The following is a 22,569-nucleotide window of genomic DNA, read 5'->3' as shown; positions in this document are numbered from 1 at the left end:
GAACTCAATGATCTTCTTGCTCTCCAAGGCCAGACCTAGCAGGATGAATTCAGAGCAAGCCATCTCTCATGCAACCCCAAAATTAACTTGACCAGGCAACCTGGTCGCTGTCAATACCAATCTGCCTATGGACACTTGCTGGAATCCGCCAGCGAGTTCACTACCCAACTATTTTTAATTACAAGAAACAGAACCTTATGCAATAGGTTCCTCTGTTAAAGGGCCCAGAACCCTAGGTTGACGTTCTAACCATGATGGGAGGCTGCCTCCACACCTGTCTCTGGAAACCCCTCACTTACCCGGGACCAGTGGCTTAGTGGTGGAAGCAGGGATGGTGGGACTTGGGGAGTAGAGCTCTCCTTTGGAGCCAGGCTGGCAGATCATGTGATTCGTGACCAAGTGGCTGTAGAGGATGTCCCGAGTGGTGGAGATGAAGCCACAGCTGTGGCAGACACCTGTAAGCACAGGAAGCTGCCTGATTCTTGGCACTACTTATGTGGGCTGCCAACACCCCTCCACAAACAAGTTGATGGTGGGTACCAGGCACTGAAGTTGGGGACATCTGCGTGCAAAGCTGGTGGTGGTCCACCAATAAGCTACATTCCAGCTACATTAGGGGCAAGGGGTGCCGGTGGAGAGCAAGTGAACCGTGGGTGGGATGAGGCAGCACATATGGACAAAGCCTACTTAGAAGTGTAGCAAATGAACTCATATTCATTTAAATGTCTTTGGTCCATCTAGTCTAATTATTACACTGAGTAGCAGTGGCTTTCCTGAGTCTCAAGCCAAGCTCTCCTATCTGGAGACGCTGAGCGTTGAATCTAGGATCTTCTGCATGTCAGGCAAAGGCTCTGCCACTGAGCTATGCCTCTCCAAAGAGGCATCTAACAGGGGCCAACACTCTTCTCCCTCGTAGCCTAAGACAACCCTGTTTGTTTTTACAGCTTTCCACTGCCCTCGCCCAGCATGCCAACATCTTCTGTCCAACTGTCCATACGGCTGCTGCGGCCCAGTGCTTACTCCGAATTCATAACCAGTTAACCTCAACCACGAGAGGGTTCAATGGGGAACTCTTGGGAGCAGGACCCTGGGCAAAACAGAAGTCCCCACCCCCAAGCAATGGAGCCTTGCTTTGGGCTTGCGCAAGTGTGAGTGAACCAGGAAGAGCAAGGAGAACAGCTGGTGGATATCTCAGAAGGGTTCGTTCCATGCTGTACTTCCAGCCCTGAGGCCAAACTTACCATTCAGGGTATCTGTGTGAACTTTCAGATGTCGCTCACAGTTGGCTTTTGTTGTAAAGGCAGACAGACAGATGAGACAGACGAATGGCCTCTCTCCTGAAAGAAGAAGCCAGGCGTGAATGGCACGAGCGGGACAAAAATGGTGTCGTCCCATTGCCCAAATGGCAGGGCCGGCCCACGGTTTTCTGCGTGATGGAGATGCTGAGCTACGCCTGCTGAATGGGTGCCGGTGGCAGTCAGGCTGCGCTGACTTACCTGAACCCCGGTCCCCCTTAACTTTCCCTAATCAGAAAATCTTTAAAAAAACCCAAACCAAAACAGCTGGGCTTTGGCAGGGCTGCAGGCGTTCCCCGCGGCTGAGGTAAGTCTCCCTGCCTTCCTGCCTGCTTGTGCAAGAGAACAGCCCCACCACCTTAACTAGACTTCCTGTCACTGCTGTCCTTTGAAGTGTGCGGACTGAGGTCTGGGCACGCACATCCAGCCTCTGCGCCTGAATGGGGACCGCTTCTTCCCGGGCCTCCCCCACCACCTGGGCCAAACTGGGGGCGGCGCCCTCTTACCGCTGTGGCTGCGCATGTGGATCTCCAGGGAGCTGGCGCTGGGGCAGCTCTTCTGGCACTGGGGGAAGGGGCAGATGCGCTCATTGGGGTAGGCCTCCTTGGGCTTTTCATCCATGGCGGGCGAGCCGGTGCTTTGGCGGCTGGCACAGTAGTACATCAGGTGGGCCTGCAGGTTCCGCTCGCTCCGGTACCAGATGCCGCAGTCTTTGCAGGGAAACACGTCCTCTGGAAGGCGGAAGGGAATCGGAGAAGGGGAAGACCTGGGCACAGTCGTGTCTGGCGCCAGGGCCAGGGAGAGCCCTCCGAGAACGGGGACTCAGGGCAGGGTCGGCCGTGGACCCGGGCCCCCACGAAGCCCAGCCACAAAGCCATTGCTCTTTCAGCCGCGCCCAACATCGCAGGATTATTAGGGGCATAAACCCGCTGTTTCATTGCCTGCCACTTTCCCATAGGATTGGGCCTGCAATGGTTGGATGATTACATGCCATGAAGTTGTTGTCGACCCTTAGCGATCTCATCCGGCACTATACCGTCCATCATTTTACATTTTCTATCCACGTGGTTTTCTTGATAAAACTACAGGAGTGATTTCATCGCGGCCTCCTCCCATGCAGTGTGAACGCATGCCCTTGCCACCGTTGCTAAATGCCTGCAGCGTCTTCCTCTATTGCTGCTGCCCAGCAGAGGGGCCTGCTGGCTTTAGCTGGGCAGCTGGCATGACCTTCCCGCTTTGGGTGACCCTGCTGGGAATGTATACTCTTGGCATACATTCCCGACGTTCTTTAACCATCCCTGCCACAATGAGGCAGCACCGCAGGACTTGGGGAGGGGGGCGGCAATGATTTACAGTGGATAGTCGGTGGATAGTGAGAGGAACCACTGAGCTCAGTAATGTGGATGGACTGGGGACCAGACATTCGAGCCCAGCACAAATCAGTTATGCCCCAGCAGCTGCCAGATGCGTGGACTTCAACTCCCAGAATTCCTGGCAGTTGGCACCCACACCTCTGGCGGGGATGGCTGCGTAAAAGCCTTAAGCCCTGCCCCGATCACTTACTGTTGACAACTGCCGTGGCCAAGATGGCTGCCATCCCAGCTTGCTGTGGAAGAAGCTGGATTTCGGGAGGCAGAGCTACCGGGGGAGCAGACTCCCCACTCTCGGTCTTCCCAGCGTGGTTGGGGATCCCCATCGGCTCAGCCATGACGAACGCCTTCAGCGCATCTCCTTCCGAAAGAGGCTTGGTGGTTTTACACCAAATGGAGTCATCTGGGAATTGACAAAGAGGAAAAAAATACAATCATGGGAGTCCCACGTCGGACGACGCAGCGTCGTCCAGCTTCGGCGCTGCTTGCTCTGTGAAACGGCCAATTTTTGCCTGGGGAGATGTCCTTCCATTTGGACCTAAACATCTCCCAAGCAGCCTTGGGAGGGTGACTTTCTGGGGCATGGAGAAAGAGAAGCCCAGAATAAATGTTATGAAGTAGAATGGTTTGAATCCATGATGGGTTTTTCGGAGCTGAATTCTGCAACAACCCCGACGAACGGCAGAAGGACCTGAAAAACGTATTAACCACCAGTTGCTCACTTGATTGTCCAACAGCATATGGAAAAAAGGGGGGGAGAAAAGAGAGCTACATATGACATACTATATATAATTTTTTATATCTATATCTGCATTTCTCTATATATATATACATTGTGTGGGGAGGGGGGTGTCAGAGAGGACATATTATTTATTACATGTATAAAAAGGGGCTTCTGCCCTCTAGGCTTCTGGGGACGATGTGCCATTATTAAAAATTCTGGTATGGCCAAGTACCCCAAGGAATTCTGAGAAAATCTGAGCAACGATGATACATCAAAGACGTAGGATGAAGTCGCTCGGCCACTGGGACGCCTGGCGCCTCTGCGGATTCAAATGAAAGAACGACTAATGGACGCGAGCATCTGAGGGGCAGGCAGAAACGTCACCGACCTCCTTTTTTAGCAGCAGCGTCAAAAGGCCTTCCCGAACGTTGCACTGACTCTGCGCAATGCCCACAGCCAAAGAGAGGTGGCAGCGTTGGACCACACATTTCCCCAAAACGGCACAACGTTCTTTCTTGCCCTCTCAACTAATCCGCTAGCACAGCCTACCTGTCCAGTTGGGAGCCCCCTGCCCGTGCCCCTTCCTTGTGCCCGGGGTGCCCTCCCTGGAAACATCTAGTGCTGCCGACCCACCTCCCTTTCTTCAAACCTGCCTTTCCCAGCAGAGCTTCAATTTAATCCCTACATCCTCCCGCCTGCGGGTGTCTGTTTACCACGGCCATGCTTTCCAAATCTCATCTACCTCCCTGGCTCTGCTGGGAAGAAAAAAAAATCTATATTTTGCCTTCAAGGACAAGGACGCCTCCGATTTGTCAGCCCTCTTTCCTGCCTGAGATATACAGATGGACCCAAGTATAGCTAATGGCATTATTTCAGGAAATACAGACACCAGGACCGGGCACCGATATTCTGCTGCAAGATATCCAGACATTTGGCTGTTAATGAAATATGGAATTTACCTTCTCTGAACCAGGTATGTTGGGCTAAAACGCCCACCAAGCCTTGGCTAGGCTAGCCAGCCGCCATTCTGGGAATTTTCCCCAATATCTCTGGGGTGGGGGGCATCAGATTGGGGAGAATTAGCTTGTGAAAACTACTAAAAATGTATTTCTCTTGGGAGGGGGTCTTTTTAGCATCCTTGCCCGTACTGGAATGAATACCTTTCTCTTCCAGCTCCCCACCCCAAATCAGGCAGGGGTCCCTGCCCAGGTACTGACCCTTCTTGTAGATCACCGAATTGGCGTCCCCTTCTCCAGAAACCAAAGAAAGCTTGGCCAGCCAGCAAGTGTCATCCTGCAGGATCAGGGTCACTGGTGGGTTCAGCTGGGAAGAGAAGAAGAAGTGGGTTGAACGTGCAAGCCGCTCTCCCCACTGGAAAACAGGTGCAACCCCGAACAGCAGCAAACAGCACCGCCACCACCACCGTGGGACCCGCTGGAGGTGGCAAGATCTCATCAACAACCTCAACCTTTGGCCCGCACGTTCGGAAGCAGCCGGGTTGGGAAGGCAGCCATTGTAGGTCCAGGAAATGCTCAAATTTTCCACCCAAATGCACCGAGAGGATGGGATGGCCACACTGCCCTGGTCCATTCGGGGTTCTTCTCATTGGTGCCCCTTCCCATTTCAAGAGTTGCGCAATTCCTCCACCCTGTGCCACCCGATGCAGCCGCACGGGAGCAAGACCCGCGACAGCCTTGGACCAGTGAGATAGTGATGGCGGGGGCTGTGACAGCCCAACCACCACCCCCAGCCAGAGAGGCAGAGGTATAAATTGAATCAAGCCATCAATGCTGGGGGGTTCTCGGATATGCGGACACGTGTCTTGTGCGTCCGTCTAGGTCAGTGGGTGGCCTCCTTCCTTGTTCCAGCGGCCTGGTGGTGCGATCCACGTGGCCATGGAGCGCAGCCCAGCGCTCACTTCCCTCCAGGACAGCAGGGTCGCCGCCAACCCGAGGGGCAACGCGGGCCTCCGCCCGAGGACACCCCACCTCCCTTGTGGAAAGTGACCCCGCGGCCACGGCAGCCCGGGCACGAAGACAACAAGCTTGTTATTTCCTCTTCTTTGTAACCCGCGGGCCAAGCCGTGCTGGCTGGGGAGGAAGCAGCCACTTCACCCCTAACCTCGGTTGTGCGGAGGGAGGAAAAGAGATTAGAGGGGGCAGAGGAGGAGGAGAGACGGGATTGCTGGGGGGGGAGTGGCGGCCAAGCTTGGCCTCACTTCAGCGAGAGAAGAGGAAGCGCTCTGGCCCTCTGGCCAGCACGGAGCCCTCGTGCCGCTGACGCAGCCACGGATGTTCGGCGGAGGTGGGAAGGGTGGCAGCGTGACTCGGAAGCCACATTGCCTGAGCCCCCAAGAGCCCCTCTGATGCATTCACCCCACAGAAGAACAGAAACGTTTCTGCCCCAGAGGAGCTCCCGAGGGCAAAAGCATCAGGGTTGGATTTTCTCTGGTGGGAACTCCCACCCCCGCGGATGACCCCCTCCCTGCCCCAGGAGGGTCCCCCGTCCCATGAACCCTCTCATGGGACACAGCCGTGGGGAATCCTGTAGATGTCCACGTTCCACGTGAGGCCACCACAAATAACTAGGTACATCTTGTTCCAGCGACTTGCCCCCTTTGAAAAGGAGGCACGAGTCAAAACAAAATATACCCCGTTGCCAAATTCCAGCCAAACCCAGAGGTTTCTCCCTGCAATTTCCGCCCTGGGTATTCCTGCGACTTGCAGCTGGTGCGCCCGAGCGATGGGCCCCGGGGCCCAGACCCAAGAGGCAGCTTTCGTGTTGCCTCCTGCACCCCACCGGGGGCCAAGGAGACCCCGCTGGGAAACGCTCCGGCCAGGCGGGCAGCAGCCGACGTTCATCACTGCTCCCACGGCTGGGAGGGCTGCTGCTCCTCTCTTTCAAGGCCCTCTTTGAACGAGGGTGGCAAATGAAGAGCGCCGAGAAAACGTTCTGCCCTTCCTAACGCAGGCTCTTCCAGCAAGGCACACAAGGAAATGTTTCCTCTTTTCTTCTTGGGCATTCAGGGGGGAGGCGGGCTGCTACTGAACATGGAGGTTCCATGTTGCACTTCGGCCCAACAGCTGCTGGCGAAGAAACAGCCCGGCGCACGAGGCAAAGCAGGACTTTGGAAGGAAAGGCAGTTCCACGGCACGGCTGTTTTTCCACCAAAGGCGGGCAGACCCAGAAGGAGCCCACCTCTGGAGGAGGAGGAGGAGGATTTGGCGGAGGAGGAAGGTTCCCCCTTGCCATCTGCCCCACTTCCCTTGCGCTCGGCCCTCGCGCCTCTCTGCCTCCGTGCGCTGCTAATGAATATTAATGAGAAGGAAGGAGGGAGAGGGGAAAAATTAATCTGCCTGATCCTTCAATGGCTGCAGCAGTAACGATATGAAATCTAATTATTCGTCCCAATATTTCTAAACCCTCAACTCAGACTGACAGTCTTGGTCGGTTTACGGCTTATCGTTCCAAGGAGCAGAGTGCTCAAGGCTTGATAATAACACACACGTGCAAGTTCCTCTCTCCCTCCCACTGGCACACACACACGCACACACAAGGAGACCCACGCTTTTGCTGACGATTCAAAAACAGCCGTCCCACAACGTGCGTGCACGGGCGAGGACACGGAGCTACCCCAGTGCAGAAGGGAGGCGCAGCGCCGGTGCGCGGGTGCAGCCGGGTGGGGAGGACGCACCTTCTCCATCGCGGATTCGGCCCTTGGGGTTGCCCCCTGCCCGGCCTCTGCTCTGTGCCACGTTTAGCCACGGAGAGGCCCCGTGGGTGGGGGACCGATGCCAACCAGGCCTGATCCAGTCTGGGGCATCGCCCTGCCCACCCCCAAAACCGGAATGCCCTCTCCCCAACCAGCCCTTGCCATGGCCAAGCTGTTCTCTTCTTCTTCTTCGGTGTCTGTTCTGGCAAGGAAAACTCTTCCCGCTGTGTCGAAGTTTACGCACCTGGAGCAGGTGCAAAGATGCTTGGAAAAGTTTGTGGGGGCGAGAAAAGGGGTGGTGGAGGAGAAAGACATTCAGACGCTTTGATTTCTCTATTCGTGTTTCTCAACCTCGGGAACTTGAAGATGTGTGGACTTCAACTCCCAGAATTCCCCAGCCAGCCATGCTGGCTGGGGAATTCTGGGAGTTGAAGTCCACACATCTTCAAGCTGCCAAGGTTGAGAAACACTGCTCCGTCCCCAGACAAAAGTTAAGGAATTACACCATCGTTAGCCCCTGCTCTCCTCCCATCTCCTTACCACTTATCTGTCCCTTCACAGCCTTAAGGACTAGTATCTGGCTCTCATTTTTAAAACGAGTAAAAGATTCTCAGATGCAACATCTTCATACATAGATACTCCAGAGTCACAAACAAGCTAATTGGCTTTAGCTCCCTGGTGCTAGCTCGGTTCACAGGGAACACTAAGCCAGGATTAGTTAAAAGTACTTTTTGGACAAGCCGTATCGGCCTCATGCACACATCATTAAGAGCCGGGGCAATGTAGTAGTTAAGATGCTGAACTCTGAGGATAGGCTCAAATTCTCTGGTCGCAGCCCAACCTACCTTGCAGGATTTTATATATTCGTTTCTTTGAATTTATTAGCTGCCCAACTCCAACTGCCGCGTCTACAGTTCTGGAAGCGAAAGAGGATTCAACTTTATGACTAAATCATTCTAAGTGGATTCATGCATCTCTGGGAACCCGGGTCAACTCTGGCTTTCCTCGTCTTTCTCATTCTGGCCAGAAATTAGGCCACTGGCATGCAAGGGGTGTAAGTCAGCAGAACTCAGCACTGCAAAATTGAGACAGCCGCATGGCTCTCGCTGCCATATCTGCAGTTGCGTGCCCATTCTCCGCTTTCCCGCAAGGATGTTCCCTTATGTGTCTTCCTTAGCATATTTTTCTGCATCCCACGCTTGGAGATATGGTCTGGATCACAAACTCAGGAGAAGCACCCATGTCAACCTGGGATCCATTTCCTTTTTCCAGGCTTGGCTCTGTCCAGCTTCATGTCAAATATTAGATTGGAAGCTGCTTGGGGCAGGGGCCTGTCTCGGTGCAGCCACGAAAGGAACGCACACACCGCAAGGGAGCAAACTCCCAAAGGCCCTGGGCCCAAACCAGCACATCTCCCAGGGCAGCGCTCCCTCCAGCCTCCGATTTTGCAACGAGGCTTCCTCCCCGCCCTCTCTTAGAAAGGCTCCATGCCACGGGCCCTTCAGGCCCCCGTCCTGGCCCGTCCGGCTCCAAGCAGTGTCCCATTTTGGTCTGCTGTCCTGCTTGAAGCACCCAGGTCTGCGAGAGGCGCACGCTAACAAGCCAGCCGCGGCTGCCCTTCCGGCCATTTTCCATGCCAGCCCCTCTGCAGGAAGTGGGATTGGGGCAGCAGGCGATGCTGAGAACTCTCCTTGTTTCCCCCTTAACAAAGAGGTCAGTGTCTCGAATCTGCAGCGGGCCTGATAACCATCGGAAACTGTATCTGAGCAACATCCGCCAGCCCGGGACGCTTTATCTGGGGCAGCCTGGACCCCTCGCTAAACAAGGGAGAGCAGAGCCAGCCACACTGGTTAATCATTAAGCTCCGAGATGATCCGGTCTCCCTGCAGGAAGGGGGCATGCAGAAAGAAAATTCCCAGGCATTTCCGCCTTGCAGAGGGTTGCCGAATCACGCTGGAAGCCTGAGAAGACTCCTTCAAGATGGGGCGGATTTTCAGGAAGGGGCACAAGGGCTGGGATCTCGAGACACACCTGTCTTCCTTCCACCCAGCAGCTTAAGGAGGGAGCTTTGGGATCCACGGAAAGGGCTTGTCTGGTCCGGCATTCTCAATCCCTGCAACGGCAGCCAGATGTTCCTTGGAAGGCTGTGCTAAGAACATAAGCGCCACCCAAGTCCCGCATCCTGGCCAGCCAGAGGCATTTGGGGAGCAGGGAAGAGAGGACTTTCACAGAATGGCAGACTCTGAAGCGTCCCTTTAGATCAGTGTTTCTCAACCTCAGCAACTTTAAGAGGCATGGCTGGCTGGGGAATTCTGGGAGTTGAAGTCCACGCCTCTTAAAGTTGCTGAGGTTGAGAAACCCTGCTTTAGAGCATCAAGCCTTTTAAAGGCAGGATCTCCAAAGTAGAATCCTGCTATTAATGCGGTGTTTTATCCTCTGCTTCGGTGTCTCGAGGGGAGGCAAGCCCACCACCTCCTCTGGCACCTTGGTTTGCAGCTGAGTGACTCTCACTTGCTAGGAACTCTTTCCTAACGTTCAGTTCAAACCTGTTTCTTCTCAGTTCATACCCCCTAGAACTAGTCCTGGAGCAGCAGAGAGCAAGCCTGTTCTGTCTTCTGAATGGCAGTCTTGCAACTGTTTGGAGATCAGGAACACATCACTCATGAATCTTCTCTTCTCCAGAGGAAGGGTCATCAGATCTTTCAACTCTGCTTTACAGAATCTGGTCCCCCTACCAGCCTGGTTGTTCCACCGCTGGCCCCTATGTCACATATGCCACACTTCCTCTTCCATCTTATACCTACATCTTCATATTTTGGTACCCAGATGCTAAATGTTTTGCTTCCACCATGCCTGTTTCGTTCCTGTATGCCAGCCTATTCAAGAATTGTGCTCCACCGTCCAACATCTCTCCCAGCTTCATTCTTCAGAAGATCTGGCAACCATCTCTCTCTACAAGACACTCACTCAACTGAAATCAATGGAGGACCTCACTGCAGATCTACTTCCCAGCTGACGCGGTGCCATGAACAAAGACCCACCAACCGTTCATCTTCTGCTTCGAAGGGTCTTCCCTACCAATGGAATGGATCTCCTTTGCCAAAGCTGAACAAGGTGCGGACAGCAGCTGGTTCCTGTGCTGCCAAGCTTGCCCTATCCCAGCCTTGAGAGATGCTCCATAAGACCTGATGCCTGCTAGCCACTCAAGGGAGGGGCCTGCAGCACCTGCCTTGCCCCCCCAAAGGACCTATGTCCCATCCTGGGCTGCTCCCTTCAAAAAAGATTCAGGGAGAAGTGAACTGGGAAACCTCCCCCTGCCCAGAGCTGCTGAAGTTGGGGGCTTCCAAGAGCCAGCAATGGAGGAAAGATGGGAGGCAAGACGGCCTCTCCCTCCCACCTCCCCCCAAGGAGTGGCAACGCCAAGGAAAGGAGAGCGGAAAGGAAGAGAAAGAGAGGACTGGGGATCGTCAACGTGGCTGGATAAGGGAAGCTGCTGAAACGGGAGCAAAAATATTTAGACAATAAATGAAGTATCAGAAAAAAGCAGCAGCCTATCTTTAAGAAATCAATCATCCTGTACCGGTTGTCTGGACAGACGGCGCCACAGAAGAGATAGCCGCCAAACTGGCAAGATAAGGGTTAATCAAGGATTTAATTCAGCACAAAAAAAGATAAATGGGGAGCAGAGACAGACAGAGAGGGAGAGAAAGCGAGAGGCTGAGACGCTCCGTCCTCCTCGCAAGCACCATGAAAAGTTGGAAGGGTTTCCAGGCTGTCCTGCCCCTGCCTCCCTTCGCTCTGCCCGAGCCAAAGGTTCTCGGGATGGCGCTTGAGACGGAGGGAGGATGCACCGCGGGCACCCAAGTTTCCTCCAAGGGGGAGACAAGCTGCGCGGAAGGGCTCCCCACAGGTCCCTGGGCCGGGGCAAAACATCCTGCTTCTCTCCAGCGCCCGACGACATCTCTCGGGCAGGGAGGCGCACCTCTTGTTTTGATTCCCCTTCTGGATGCCAGGGCATTTCAGCGCTCTCGGCATCTGCTTAAAGATCATGCTGGGCAGCCAGGCTTTTTGGGGGGCACCCGTGGCTGCATTATCATTGGGTTTGGAGTGATCCTGCAGTATTTTTACTGCCCTGTGCCCCAAAAGAGGGATAGTTCGCCCACAGATGCCCCTTTCTCCTCCACCCCGGCTTTGATTTCCTTCCATTCTCCTGTCAAAAGCCATCCTGCAGGAGACCGGAATCAACCCGGGCTGGGAGAGAAGAGAGAGATCTTGGGATTCAGAGAATCCACCTCCCTGCCCAATTCCTTTGCAACAGCCATCCAGGACAGCAGTCGCACCTCCTTGCACCCTGGGGTCTCCCAAATATGTTGGTACTACAACTCCCAGAACCCCCCTCTGGAGATTTGCACGTCCCCCTTACTTGGCTCTTTCGGAATCAAAGTCTCCAAACACGGCAACGTTTGTCGTAGACGGGGTTGCACCCTGATTATTTGGGTCCCCTGGGTTTTTGTAATTCTACCATGCCCTTTTTTCAAATGAAGGGACCAGGATGGCATGCAACACACTAAAGCAGTGTTTTTCAAACTTGGCGACTTTAAGACAAGCGGACTTCAACTCCCAAAATTCCCCAGCCAGCCATGGCTGGCTGGGGAATTCTGGGAGTTGAAGTCCGCTTGTCTTAAAGTCGCCAAGTTTGAAAAACACTGTTTCTAGGAGATCAGCTGCACAAGAGAACTTGCTTCACAAGATAACGGCTGCTCGATCAGTGGTGCTAATCTCCAGGTTAGGCTTGATTTACCCAGGTTGTGGAAAGGGAAGACGGGAGGAAGCCTGGGCAACATCACAAGCCTGCTGATTTGGACAAACCCTTCCAACCAGCTAGGTGAGGAATACCGATTTCGGAAGAAGTAGGAGGTTAAAAGAACCACCGCGCTCTTCATCTCGTGCAAACTCCAGATGTAAGAGCTGATGCAGACCCGTCTCCCGCTTGTGGAGCGGAGCACTCAGCACGCATGGATTACGCCGGTGCCTTCGGCGGCCTATCAGCCACTGATCCACAGCCAGAATCTGATTTCTGGCAGAAAGCAGCCAGAACCACCTGGAATCGATGTGCCCAAAAGATTTCTCCGATGCAGGCAGGTCCCTCATTGGGGTCACCCACAGGACCGCAGGCAGTGCTGCTGGCGCACTGGCATCAACTCCCTGGCGTGTTCGCCCCCTCATTTGGGGAGGGGCTTTTCCGCAGCCCCTCCCCTTCTGCAGAATCCCCTACTTTACTTTCCAAGTTCCCACTCTCGGTTCTTCAAGTATGAAGAGAAGAGTTGCCTCTTTTCATAACTTGGGTGGTTTTTAGCTCTTGCTCTTTCATCTTTTCAACAGCGCTTTAAAATGTTTTAAATAGGCCCATTGATATATTTCGATATATTTACTGATTTCCCCCCCCAACCTTTTTGGAAACGGTCTTTTGCTTATTTTCAGTAGCTGCCTTGAGAGCTTTTTCAACTAAAAAAGCAGGAGACAGGTGGGTAAATTTACACCACTTTGTATTTCAAAAGTCCTGCTAAGGACTCTCTCTTCATTTCTCTGTGCTGACACTGAGTGAGAATATTATTTTTCTTCCGGACACTTCTTTTAAATATTAAATGAACTATTTAAATAACCATATAGGGCTGGCAATGGTTTGGTCATAGGAAGCAAAAATTGAAAAAGTTGATCAGGTAAACGACATGTTATTCTGAGGCAGCCTTATGTAATATTGTCATTGAGCGATTTGGATAAATTTTCCAGTCCCAGCCATCACTTCCTCCCTCAGCCTTGCCCACCTCACAGGGTTGTTGTTCTGTGGGGGGGAAACCGAGGACAGGAGATCCTGCTTTCAGCTTGCAAGGACTCTTCCCCTTCCACTAAGTGGTTGACTGTTTTACGGGGGGAAACCTTACCGGCTCGGCCAGTCTTGGAGAAGACGGTTCACTGTGGATATTTCCTGGGAAGGGGCCCCAAAACACTCCACTGGGGATACCGTGCTTAGCGCACACCTTGCTCTCTGCCTGGGAGGTCAGAAGCTCCAACTCATCTGAAAGAGAGAAAAGAGAGGGTTGGGGAAGCCAGAAGGCTCAGCGAAGACCCTGGACGTACGGCACCCTGGACGATCCCGGGTGGGTCACATTTGTGCTGCCTTGCAGAGGGACACTGTGGCGCGGCACCCAGGCACCTCTGAGTTTTGCCTCGACAAAAGGGGTTTCTGCCAGCTAGCCGTGGACCCCAGCGGGGCTTTGGGGGTGGGGTGGGGGTGAGGGTGTCAGGGTAAGGGCCTTTCTGAAAACAGGCCAAGGTCCAATATTTAAACTAGGGCATGGAGGGCCACCTGTGGCGGGAATGGCCCCCACTTCAGAAACGCATGGAGGATCAGATGAGCCACAAGATTCTAACCATGCCATCGCTCTGCCCCCCCAGGAAACTCTTCCATATTTGCTCATTGGCTTCTTTCGGAAAGGAAGGGGGGAAGGGGGGGCAAGAGAGAGGAGGAAAAGGACCCCTTCCAGGCCTTCCCAGACCGTCTGCGCACAGGGCTCCACCACTGCGTGTGTTGCACAGATCCCTTCACACAAAGATGGTAGCCTCTGGGGTCTGCCCACTTTCCTTGTCCTGGTGCCCACCCCAAACTCCCACCCTCCCAGGCTTCTGACCAGAGATGGGCAGGTTGTGCTCCCAGATTGCAAAGAGCCGAGCGATGATGTTTGCAAGGATGGCCTCTGTCCTGCCCGGGTACCCTCTTGCTGGGTTCACCCACCACAGATCCTGCCTCATTCCTCTCGAGGTACCCAGCAGAGGGTTTTTTTGGGGGGGGGCACGATGGTCAAAGGTTGCTGGCACCCGTCCACAGAAAAGGGAGTCTCTCTAAGGCTTCATTAGGCCCTTGGCTGAGGCAGCTTGGGGCTGTAATAGCCTTGATGCTTTGATAAGCCTCTCGGTTTAATGGGGTAGATAACATGTAAATTGGCTGGAAAGACTGGCCTAAAAATGTTTTAGCTGCACCTCCATCTTGCTGCCTGCTGATAAGATGGCAGTTAAGCGATACTTCAAGGCAGGCGAGAGCAAGGCTCTCGGCCCCCCTCTTTCCACATCTGGAGCGGAGGAAGGGGCAAGCGTTCTTGCAATCCCCCCTTTCTCCAAACCCCACTGCGGAGAAGGAGGACGGAGTCACAGCAGAGTGCAGGGCGGCGGTTCAGCTTGACCTTCTGCGTGGGAAACAAGTCCTTGAGATCAGATTTCTCATCTCATCACGGCACATCAAACGCTGGGGGGGGGGGGAGGGAGGCAGAAGTCCCCGAATGCCAGGGCTTATCAGAGGGGAGGGGAGGGGAGGGGAGGGGAGGGGAGGGGCCCCCACAGCTGGACCTTTCTGTCTGCCACATGGGCATCACCAGCTTTCGTGACTGCGCTGGCCGGGGTCTGCCACTCTCACCAGGACCAGCTTTCCTGGGTTGGACGGTGGTGCGCTCCATGATGATCCCTGCTGTCCACAGCAGCCCCTCCTCTCAGCCTTTGGTGCTTCTGAACAGGGAGGGTCTGTGTTCCTGGGGGGGGGCTGGGAAGACTGCCCTGCTGGAGTGGGGATGCAGCAGTTCCTGCCTCTTTGGGACCGCCTGGCACCCCAACAATTCTAACTGGCAGTTGGACCAACGGCCTGAATGGCCCCTTCCACCTTGATCAATCTTGGCTTAGACCCCTGTTGCAGCACATCACGGGCCACCCTGGTCTGCCCATAACTCATCCTTTCTGGATTTTATAGACTGGCTGCAGGGCAGCCCAGGGGTTCTATGGGTAGCCCTCCTTTAGTGAGCACAATTGGGACTGGCATCTCGGTCATTAAGCAAAGCAGTCACTGAGTGAACCCACGACCATGCTTACAATCTTCCTTCAGCTTTCCTTTGCTTTACAGACCTGTGAAGGTTGTCAATGTGAGGATTGGTCACAAAGTTACTTTTTCATCACCATTGTAACTGCGAATGGTTGCTAAACGAGGCCGTTGCTAAATGAGGAATACTTGTATATGGACTCAGAGGAGCCCATCAGCTCCACAAAGAATGTACCTTCTCTCCAAGATTAAGAACGAGAAGGGGGTCTGCCATCCAATTAGCCTGTGGGGATAGGCCCCACGGAGGAAACTGGCTAGTGGGGTGGGAAATGACTAGCAACACAAGGAGGGACAGGAATGAGTCTGGGGTCCAGTTTCCTGTGCTCTTCCACCAAATTCATCTGGACCTTCTTGATGACGTTGCTCCTGGCAAGCAAGAACCTCCTGAAATGTGGAGGTTCTGCTCCTGCTCTGCCATTTCTCGGGTGTTTTCTTCTCTTGATCCCGGGGCTTCCATTTTTCCACCTCATTTCCTGGCTCCTGGAGAATTTCTTCCAATTGTCTCTGGTGGTTGCAGACTCTGGGAACTCTGCACCTCCCTTGTGGGCCATACTTCCCTACCTGAGAAAAGCTCCACGGGGGGTCCCTCCTAATGTCTTCCTTTGGGATCTGAGGAAGCTGGGAGGCCACAGTCTGCCCAGAAGAGGACGGTGCAGCACGCTCCCCCCCCTGGTCACCCCGGCATTTAGTGACTGCAAGCTGACCCCACAGGCCACTCCAGAATCCGTTCTCCCTTAACCCAGGACCCGAAGTAATTCTTCCACCCAACTGTGTAAGAACAATTAGGAAAAACGAGAAAGGAGAACTCTTCAATGCAGAATTGGTTTGCAACGTTGTTCAACGAGTCCTTTTTAATTCTGGTCTGGGCACCTCTAATCCTTTGCTCAGCGCAGCGTTTCTCACCCTTGGCGGCTTTCAGATGGGTGGGCTTCAGCTCCCAGATACAACCCCCCCAAAAACAAAACAAAGAACTGCCTGAAGACACAGCTATCAATTCTGACCCATTTCAAATTTTACAGGCCAGGAGGGGGAGGTCTGCAAGGTGTGGGCAAAAAAGTCAAAACGGTGCAATTAAGGCTCTGTTTCTTTTGTATCTGACATAAAGGTCAGTTGGAAGTTCGACTGCACCAGCAAGGCCACCATCTTGACTTTTTTGACCATGCCATGTCAGGTGGCATTGGATCTATACATACCTACAGCTCTTTCCGCACCACCTGTGATCACCTGGGTTTAGCAGGGGGCAAAGTTATGGAAAACCCTCCCACTTTACGTCTTTTGTCTCAGGCCAAATGTTGCCCTTGGGAAGAGCCACCCAGCCTCGGGGACGTTTGTGCCCCTCAAGCCTTCTCCCATCGTGACTGCCAGAAATGGATGGCTGTTTCTGGTCCCTTTAGAGTCAGGAGGGACACTGAAATTCAGTTTAACCCTCAAATGTGGGCGAATAGCCCAAAAGCAAAGATCCTGGTCAACGCCTGCCCCAAATTCTATGGGGAAACGGAGACAATCCGTGCGTCCCTATCTGCTGAAGGAGGGCATCCAATAGGGCCTCTGCCGCCATCTCCATCTCTGCAACGGGGATCCTCCCCGGCAGCTGCCGCCGCCAACTTTGCACGGAGCTCCAACTTCCGGCCGGCTCCCGGGAAGCTCGGCAGCCCCCTCCCTCCTTCGGCTTCTTGCGGGCTAATCAGCTGCGTTTGGGTCAGGAGACCATGGTTAGGCGATAAGAGCCTCTGCCTGACACTTTCCATGTCAGAGCGGTGCATCTTCTGTGTATCAATCCCCACCAGAGAAAACACTCTGCCGCTGATAAAGGAGGCGACCGTTCCAGACACAAGGGGACAAAAATAGGGCTGGCGGAGGGGAGGGGCACTTCCCTCCCTCCACCCCTGCTGGGTTTTGCAAAGGAAGAAAGGAAGGAGAGGGCACAGTGGGCAGTGCTGATCTCCTGGTGATGTGCTGAAGGGATGCCAGAGGGCACCAACTGGGCAGGACGGGGAAAGACCCACAGCTTGGAAGCAAGGCCTGGACATTCCCGGTTCCTGCCATGGACTCTCCAGCTCATCAGCATGGGGCCACCTCCCTGGGCCAACCAAAGTACCTTCCCCAAGTTGGGGGCAATGCAGGAGACCCCCCTTCCCCGATGCCAGAGAAAATGGCCCAAGGGTTGCCATTCTTGGGGTTGTGGGTCAAAGGACCCGGATGGACTATCACCCCAGAAGAAGGTGTGCCCAACTGTGTGTGCCTAAACCCCACTGAGTAGAGAGGGAAGGGTGGGGCCCCAGGCTTGGAGACAGCTGCCCACCCCACCCCAAGAGAAGTCCACCTCACATTCAGAGCCTTTCCAATAATCCACATTCTGCTGGTCCTTCTTGTGGCATTTATCAGATGTCCTCTATTGCCGGTGCCTTCAGCACTGGGTGGGGAAAAAGGGCTCTATTTCGAAGGCTCCCTGAGCTTTTCCCCCTTTGGGGCCATTAGCAAACCGCTACACAATTTTGCTGCGGTGCAAATGTTTTGTGCACAGCAGGACTGGTTACCGCCAGCATTCTTGGGTTGTACCCACCCGACTTCCACTCTCATAAAAGTCTCCAGTCCATACATGTTCCATGTTGGCTGCCAGAGCCCAGAGTTTTGTCTTTGGCCATGCCTGGGTCCCCACTGGATGCCCACTGGATGGGCATCGCTTTTCAGGCAGCACACCAAAAAGCAGAAGAGGCCAGGATAAAGGAATGGGTGGGGTGAACACTGAACTGGATTTCACTGAAACTGCATTCGGTTCCTAAAATATGGGCCCTCTCACTAGGTAACCAACTTCCCCATTCTTTTATTAAAAAATTATCCTTAGCAGGTGAGTTTTGGAAAGGCTCTGCGGCTACAACCCTGTTCGGTACTGGAAACCACAACACAGTTTCACAACCCCAGGAAGAGTTGTGCAAACCGCTTTGAACAGCCTGGTACACGCGGAAGCTCTCCTGATTTGTGCCAGCCCAGAAGCACGGCGAGGGGGGCCTGGTGGCCGCGAGAGAAGCCCCTTTGTTTCAATCCAAGCTCCGCAGAGCCTGGGCTTCAGACGGACAGACGCGATGGACAGATCCCGCTTCCAAAGAGCAGACGACGTCCCCGTCTGCGCTTTCCTTCACGCGCCACCTCTCAGATCCACACACCCAAAGGAGCCACTGGCCACGATGACGACACATCAATTAATAGTCCGGCCTGGCCTAATGGCCAAAACAGTGTTGTAGATTATCGCAAGGAACAAAGTCCGTTTCTCCCCCCGCTGGCGGGCTGTTTGCGCCTGCGTCTGGCTGCCCCTAATCTTGGGACCGGTGTGCTGGCGCTCAGTTTCACCACCCTGCAGGTTAATACAATTCTGCCCTTATCTAATCTCCCCATCAGCTTCCTGGCCAAGCCGGCCTCCCATTGGCTCCCGCAAGCCAGCTGGCCGAAGTTATCAGAATAATTCTTATCTCCGGGATCATTAACCAAATTGGGCTGGTATCGGCCTGCGCGAGGCAATAATCAAGTTACAAAGGGAACGGAGGGGAAGCCGGGAAGATGGCGAGGGGGCGCCGTCTGAGAAGGCTCGCGTCCCTGGGGTGCCTCTCCGTGTTACAGGAGGATCTTGGCTGGAATGGCGGGGCGGGGAGACGGGGCACAGCGACTGCATTTTGAGCCCAGTGAGGCTGGGGGAGGGCGCACGCCCAGCCCAGGCCAGCCAGTAGGTCAGAAGTACTACCCAGGTTGGGTTGCTTGCAAGCTCTCTGCCCCAACCAGCCAGGTAAACCTTCATACAGGTTCTGGTTGTCCCACCACTCTTCAGTGGCCCAATCCAGCTCAATCCACCGCAGATGTGCCTCATTCGTATCACCTAGACCAGTCTTTCTCAACTTTGGCCACTTCAAGATGGGTGGACTTCAGCTCCCAGAGTTCCCCAGACGACTGCATTCACTCAACATCATCCACGTTTATCATAACCCATGACACGACTTCCAAAGGCCACCATAACCTTCCTGTGCTCCTGGCCCAGCTCAGCCAAGTATGAGACTGGAACTCAGAAGGGTGTGAAGACTAGCCATCATCTGCTGGTGGGTCTCCCCACTGCCATAAACTCACCCCTCTGCCTGGGTGAACTGACGCAGCCGCCCTCTCTTGAAGCCAACGTAGCTTTAAGCAAATCCCCCTGGTTTGAACGATGGGAAAGGAGACCTTCTTCTGCCTGCTGGTCGGTTTAATGGGGAGAACCCAAGTTCTAGCACCGTGAAAGAGGAAGGGAAACCAGGAGAGCTCAGCTCCATGAATAGGGCGGTTTGAACCCGGTGCTATGGAACAGTCAACAAGAGGCTGGTTGGGACCAAACCTTGGAAGGGGGGTTGCCCTGCTGGAAAGGGGGTGTGAAGGAAGGGGCAAAGCCAAGCGTTGGCGTTGTAGAAGCCGGCCTTCCTTCAGGAACCAGCAAACCCGAAGCAGCAGGAGCATTAAAGCACACACACACACCCTCACACAATCCTGACAACTCAACTAGCAAAATGACGCACAATCACCTGATAAGATGGAGGGGGCGATTGGGAGAGGTTTAAAGCTGCCTGCAACCACCGTTGCCTTCACTCTTCACCTCCCTTCACAAAAGAAAAATCGCTTCAAGGGGCTCAAGGGATTATCCCAGCTTTGCCCGAGTAATCAGGGGCAATACTTGGAAGAACCGAAGGGCCCCCTCCCCCCCCGAAAATTAGAGGAGGAGAAAAAAGGAGAGGGGACGGTAGACACCCCCCCCTTTGTTCTCCTCGCTCTGGGCAGCTTCTCCAGTTGCACAGGCGTGGAGGCCAAGGCCAGCTGGGGGCCCACCAGGCAGAAGATGCTCAGGAGACCTGCAACCGACCATTCACTGCGTTTCACTCCCGGCAAATGCACTTTAAAGGGAGCAACACTCCTTTATTCAGCCTCCACAATCCAAATGCCAGTCGTCTTTTCCGACCTCAGTTCATTGTGAACGGAGAAGCAGTTTGCGTGCCAAAAAAGCGCCAAAGCTTAGCGAAAGTTCTCCCCCCCTCCCGCAACCCCAGGTGGCACAAGGACAAAAAGAGCTGACTCCAGCAGGCCAAGATGGCCCCGCGGCCACGCGCGGTGCCACCCTGGAAAGAAGCACATTTGCGCCCTCATGTGCTTAAGCTGCAAGGCGGCAAAGCGGGGCCAAGCACGGTCCGCTTCGTGCCCCCCCGCTCCCGCTTCCCCTCCGTTGGCAGAGCTTTGCCCCTCACCTGGGCAACTCGGCAGCTGATGGTCCAGACGGCCCTCCATGGGCACCCGACTCGCCCCCGTTCTCCTTTGCGCTTCAGCAGGGCATCCTGGCGGGCTGAGCGCGGCTGGGCTGGAGGGCCGGAGGAAGGGCGGTGGGTCGGCGTACCCCAGACCCTCAGCCGCCTTCCCTCTGCTTCGGGTAGCGGGCTGTTTTCGGCAACACGTCATCCCCCCCAGCCAATGTACGGCCAGCCCCCGCGGCTTAGCTAGCTGTTGGGGATTTCTCTTCTGCTATCGCAACCGAGCATCGCTGGGGATTTATTGATTTTTTGACACAGTTAACAACAGCAAATCTTTATCGCTGCAAACCCTGACCCCATTAATGGAGGAGCTCTTACCAAGCCTGTGTAGCAACCGAGGCCCGTCTCCCCACCCCCCAGCGTGCATCTGCACCAGCTCAAAAGCAGAAATCTTAGGCCAAGGGTCGATCCCCGGGGACAAAGAGCAGCCTCAGAGTGCCCTGTCGCTGCCTGGTCAGCTGCCCTGGGCAGGGCTGGATCCGAGCCCTGTTTTCTGCGCGATCGAGGGGATCTAGGCAACCGTTTTAAGTGGTGAGATCTGGGGCTGGGGGTTAGGAGAAGCGTTCACGTTTCCAACAGCTGTCGTCCAATTTCCAAGGGGCCCCGGGCAGGAAACAGAATGGCCTTTTGGAGTTGCCCTACACCTGCCCTGCAAAGAGCAACCAGCCTCAGATCTGTCTTGGGGAGTGGAAAAAGCCGGGGGCCAGGAGGCCCTTCTCCAAATTGCAACCTGGGCAATTCTTTGGTGAGGGCTGTAAAGCAGGAAAGTTGCTTACAGGCTACTCCGGCGTGAGACTTCTTGCCAGCCCTAATTACAAAGCAAATTTTCATAAATGCGCCCATGTGTCTGATGCTTTAAGGCAGTGTTTCTCAATCTCAGCAGCTTTCAGAGGTGTGGACTTCAACTCCCAGAACTCCCCAGCCAGCCAGGCTGGCTGGGGAATTCTGGGAGTTGAAGTCCACACCTCTGAAAGCTGCTGAGATTGAGAAACACTGCTTTAAGGCTTTGCAAAATCCCAGAGGATTTGCTCTGCCAAAGAACTTTCAATTTCAGATCTGCCAGAGAGAGGACAGCAGAACAGAACCAGGTGCATTGGGGGCTTTGTCCTCCCTCCGCATGGGAGCCCCGTTGAACATGGCTGGTTTTCCAGCAAAGGGGGAAGTGCAGAAGAAGAGACGGGGGAACATCGCGTGGGGGTTGCTGAGAAATGGGGACGCGAGGGGGGCACTACTTGCCCTGAACCCAGAGCAAAAGGGTGGCCATCTGAACAACTGCATTCAGACCCACAAGCCGTGGGGCCCTTTGACTAGAGGGAAGCTCTCCCCCCACTCCCCAAGCCAGATTCCCTCTTCTGCCACGGCCACAGGAGAGCTGAATGCTTCCCACTGGGCTTGCGTGGCCACCCTCCTCTGATTCCAAGCCTGTCCCCCAATTTTCAAACTGCCGAGCCCCCTGCCTCTCCCCACTCTTCTCACTGACGCCTTGGGGTGCCCCCCTTTCCCCAAGCACTGCTCCGTTCCCACCCTCCCCGCAGACCCTTTGAGAGAATTTCTCATAAACGGGAGCCCTGGACGATACCATCAGCGCCAAGCAGGGAGAAAAGGGGAGATGGCCTTGGAGAGGCTGATCATATCCGGGCGACAAGGGTGGTGCGCTCACGCCTGGAATGAGCGGTGATACTATCTCCCCTGCCAGGGTGGGGTTATTGTGTCTCATAAAAGGAGGAATCCTTGCTGGCTTTTTCTCCTGTTTTATGCCCCCTTATTGGTGCCTCTCCCTTCTCCCCTCCTTGCCCGAAAATCCCAAGCGGTTTCAGGAGTCCGGCTGGGCTGGGGGGCTTCCTTGGAGCCTCTGAAGCTGCCTGGAGCCGGTGCCCGGCAGCCAGGAAGGGAAGCCAGAAGACAAGAGTCCCTGCCGGGGGACTGAATTCCTCCCGTTTCGGCTTGCCCCGTGCAGCGGGACCCAGCCAGCACACTGGGCTGGCAGGACATTGCCAGCCACCTGAAAACGGGCCGCGGCTAAAATCAAGATGGAGATGTGCCAGTTGGGTCTGCTGCAGCTGTCAGGATCACACAGAATGAGTGTGCAGACTCTGACAGCAGTTGCCCAGGGGATGAGAGCTGCCTGGGGCTGTGGAGTCTCATGCTCCTCTCGGTCAACCTCCGTTGACCGCTGGCCGTCCAGCTCTCTCTTGTCTTTGTCCGGAGGAGAGGTGCTCGTGCCCGCTCTAG

At 54.7% G+C, this 22,569-nt stretch overlaps 1 protein-coding gene across 4 annotated transcripts in view; it reads right to left on the bottom strand.

Moving 5' to 3' along the window:
• ZFPM1 (zinc finger protein, FOG family member 1) overlaps positions 1–22,569 on the bottom strand; it is a 74,990-nt gene that overhangs the window by 4,483 nt on the left and 47,938 nt on the right. For 2 of the 4 annotated variants that reach the window (XM_088136210.1, XM_088136212.1), the window contains 6 exons: positions 13,044–13,177; positions 4,607–4,712; positions 2,859–3,068; positions 1,802–2,026; positions 1,242–1,337; positions 300–455 (listed from right to left, as the gene is read on the bottom strand). In XM_088136210.1, coding sequence (XP_087992336.1) covers positions 300–455; positions 1,242–1,337; positions 1,802–2,026; positions 2,859–3,068; positions 4,607–4,712; positions 13,044–13,177 — 927 coding nt within the window. Of the gene's footprint in view, positions 1–299; positions 456–1,241; positions 1,338–1,801; positions 2,027–2,858; positions 3,069–4,606; positions 4,713–13,043; positions 13,178–20,277; positions 21,058–22,569 lie in introns of those variants that run through there. The other 2 variants (XM_088136211.1, XM_088136213.1) reach the window with 2 other exon arrangements.

Source organism: Python bivittatus, unplaced genomic scaffold (assembly GCF_059951505.1).
Source record: "Python bivittatus isolate LINGU-HERP-01145 unplaced genomic scaffold, Pbiv_v1 ctg000190_np1212, whole genome shotgun sequence".
NCBI lineage: Eukaryota > Metazoa > Chordata > Lepidosauria > Squamata > Pythonidae > Python > Python bivittatus.
The sequence above is the reverse complement of the archived record's forward strand: the minus strand, read 5'-3'. Positions and strand labels throughout refer to the sequence as shown.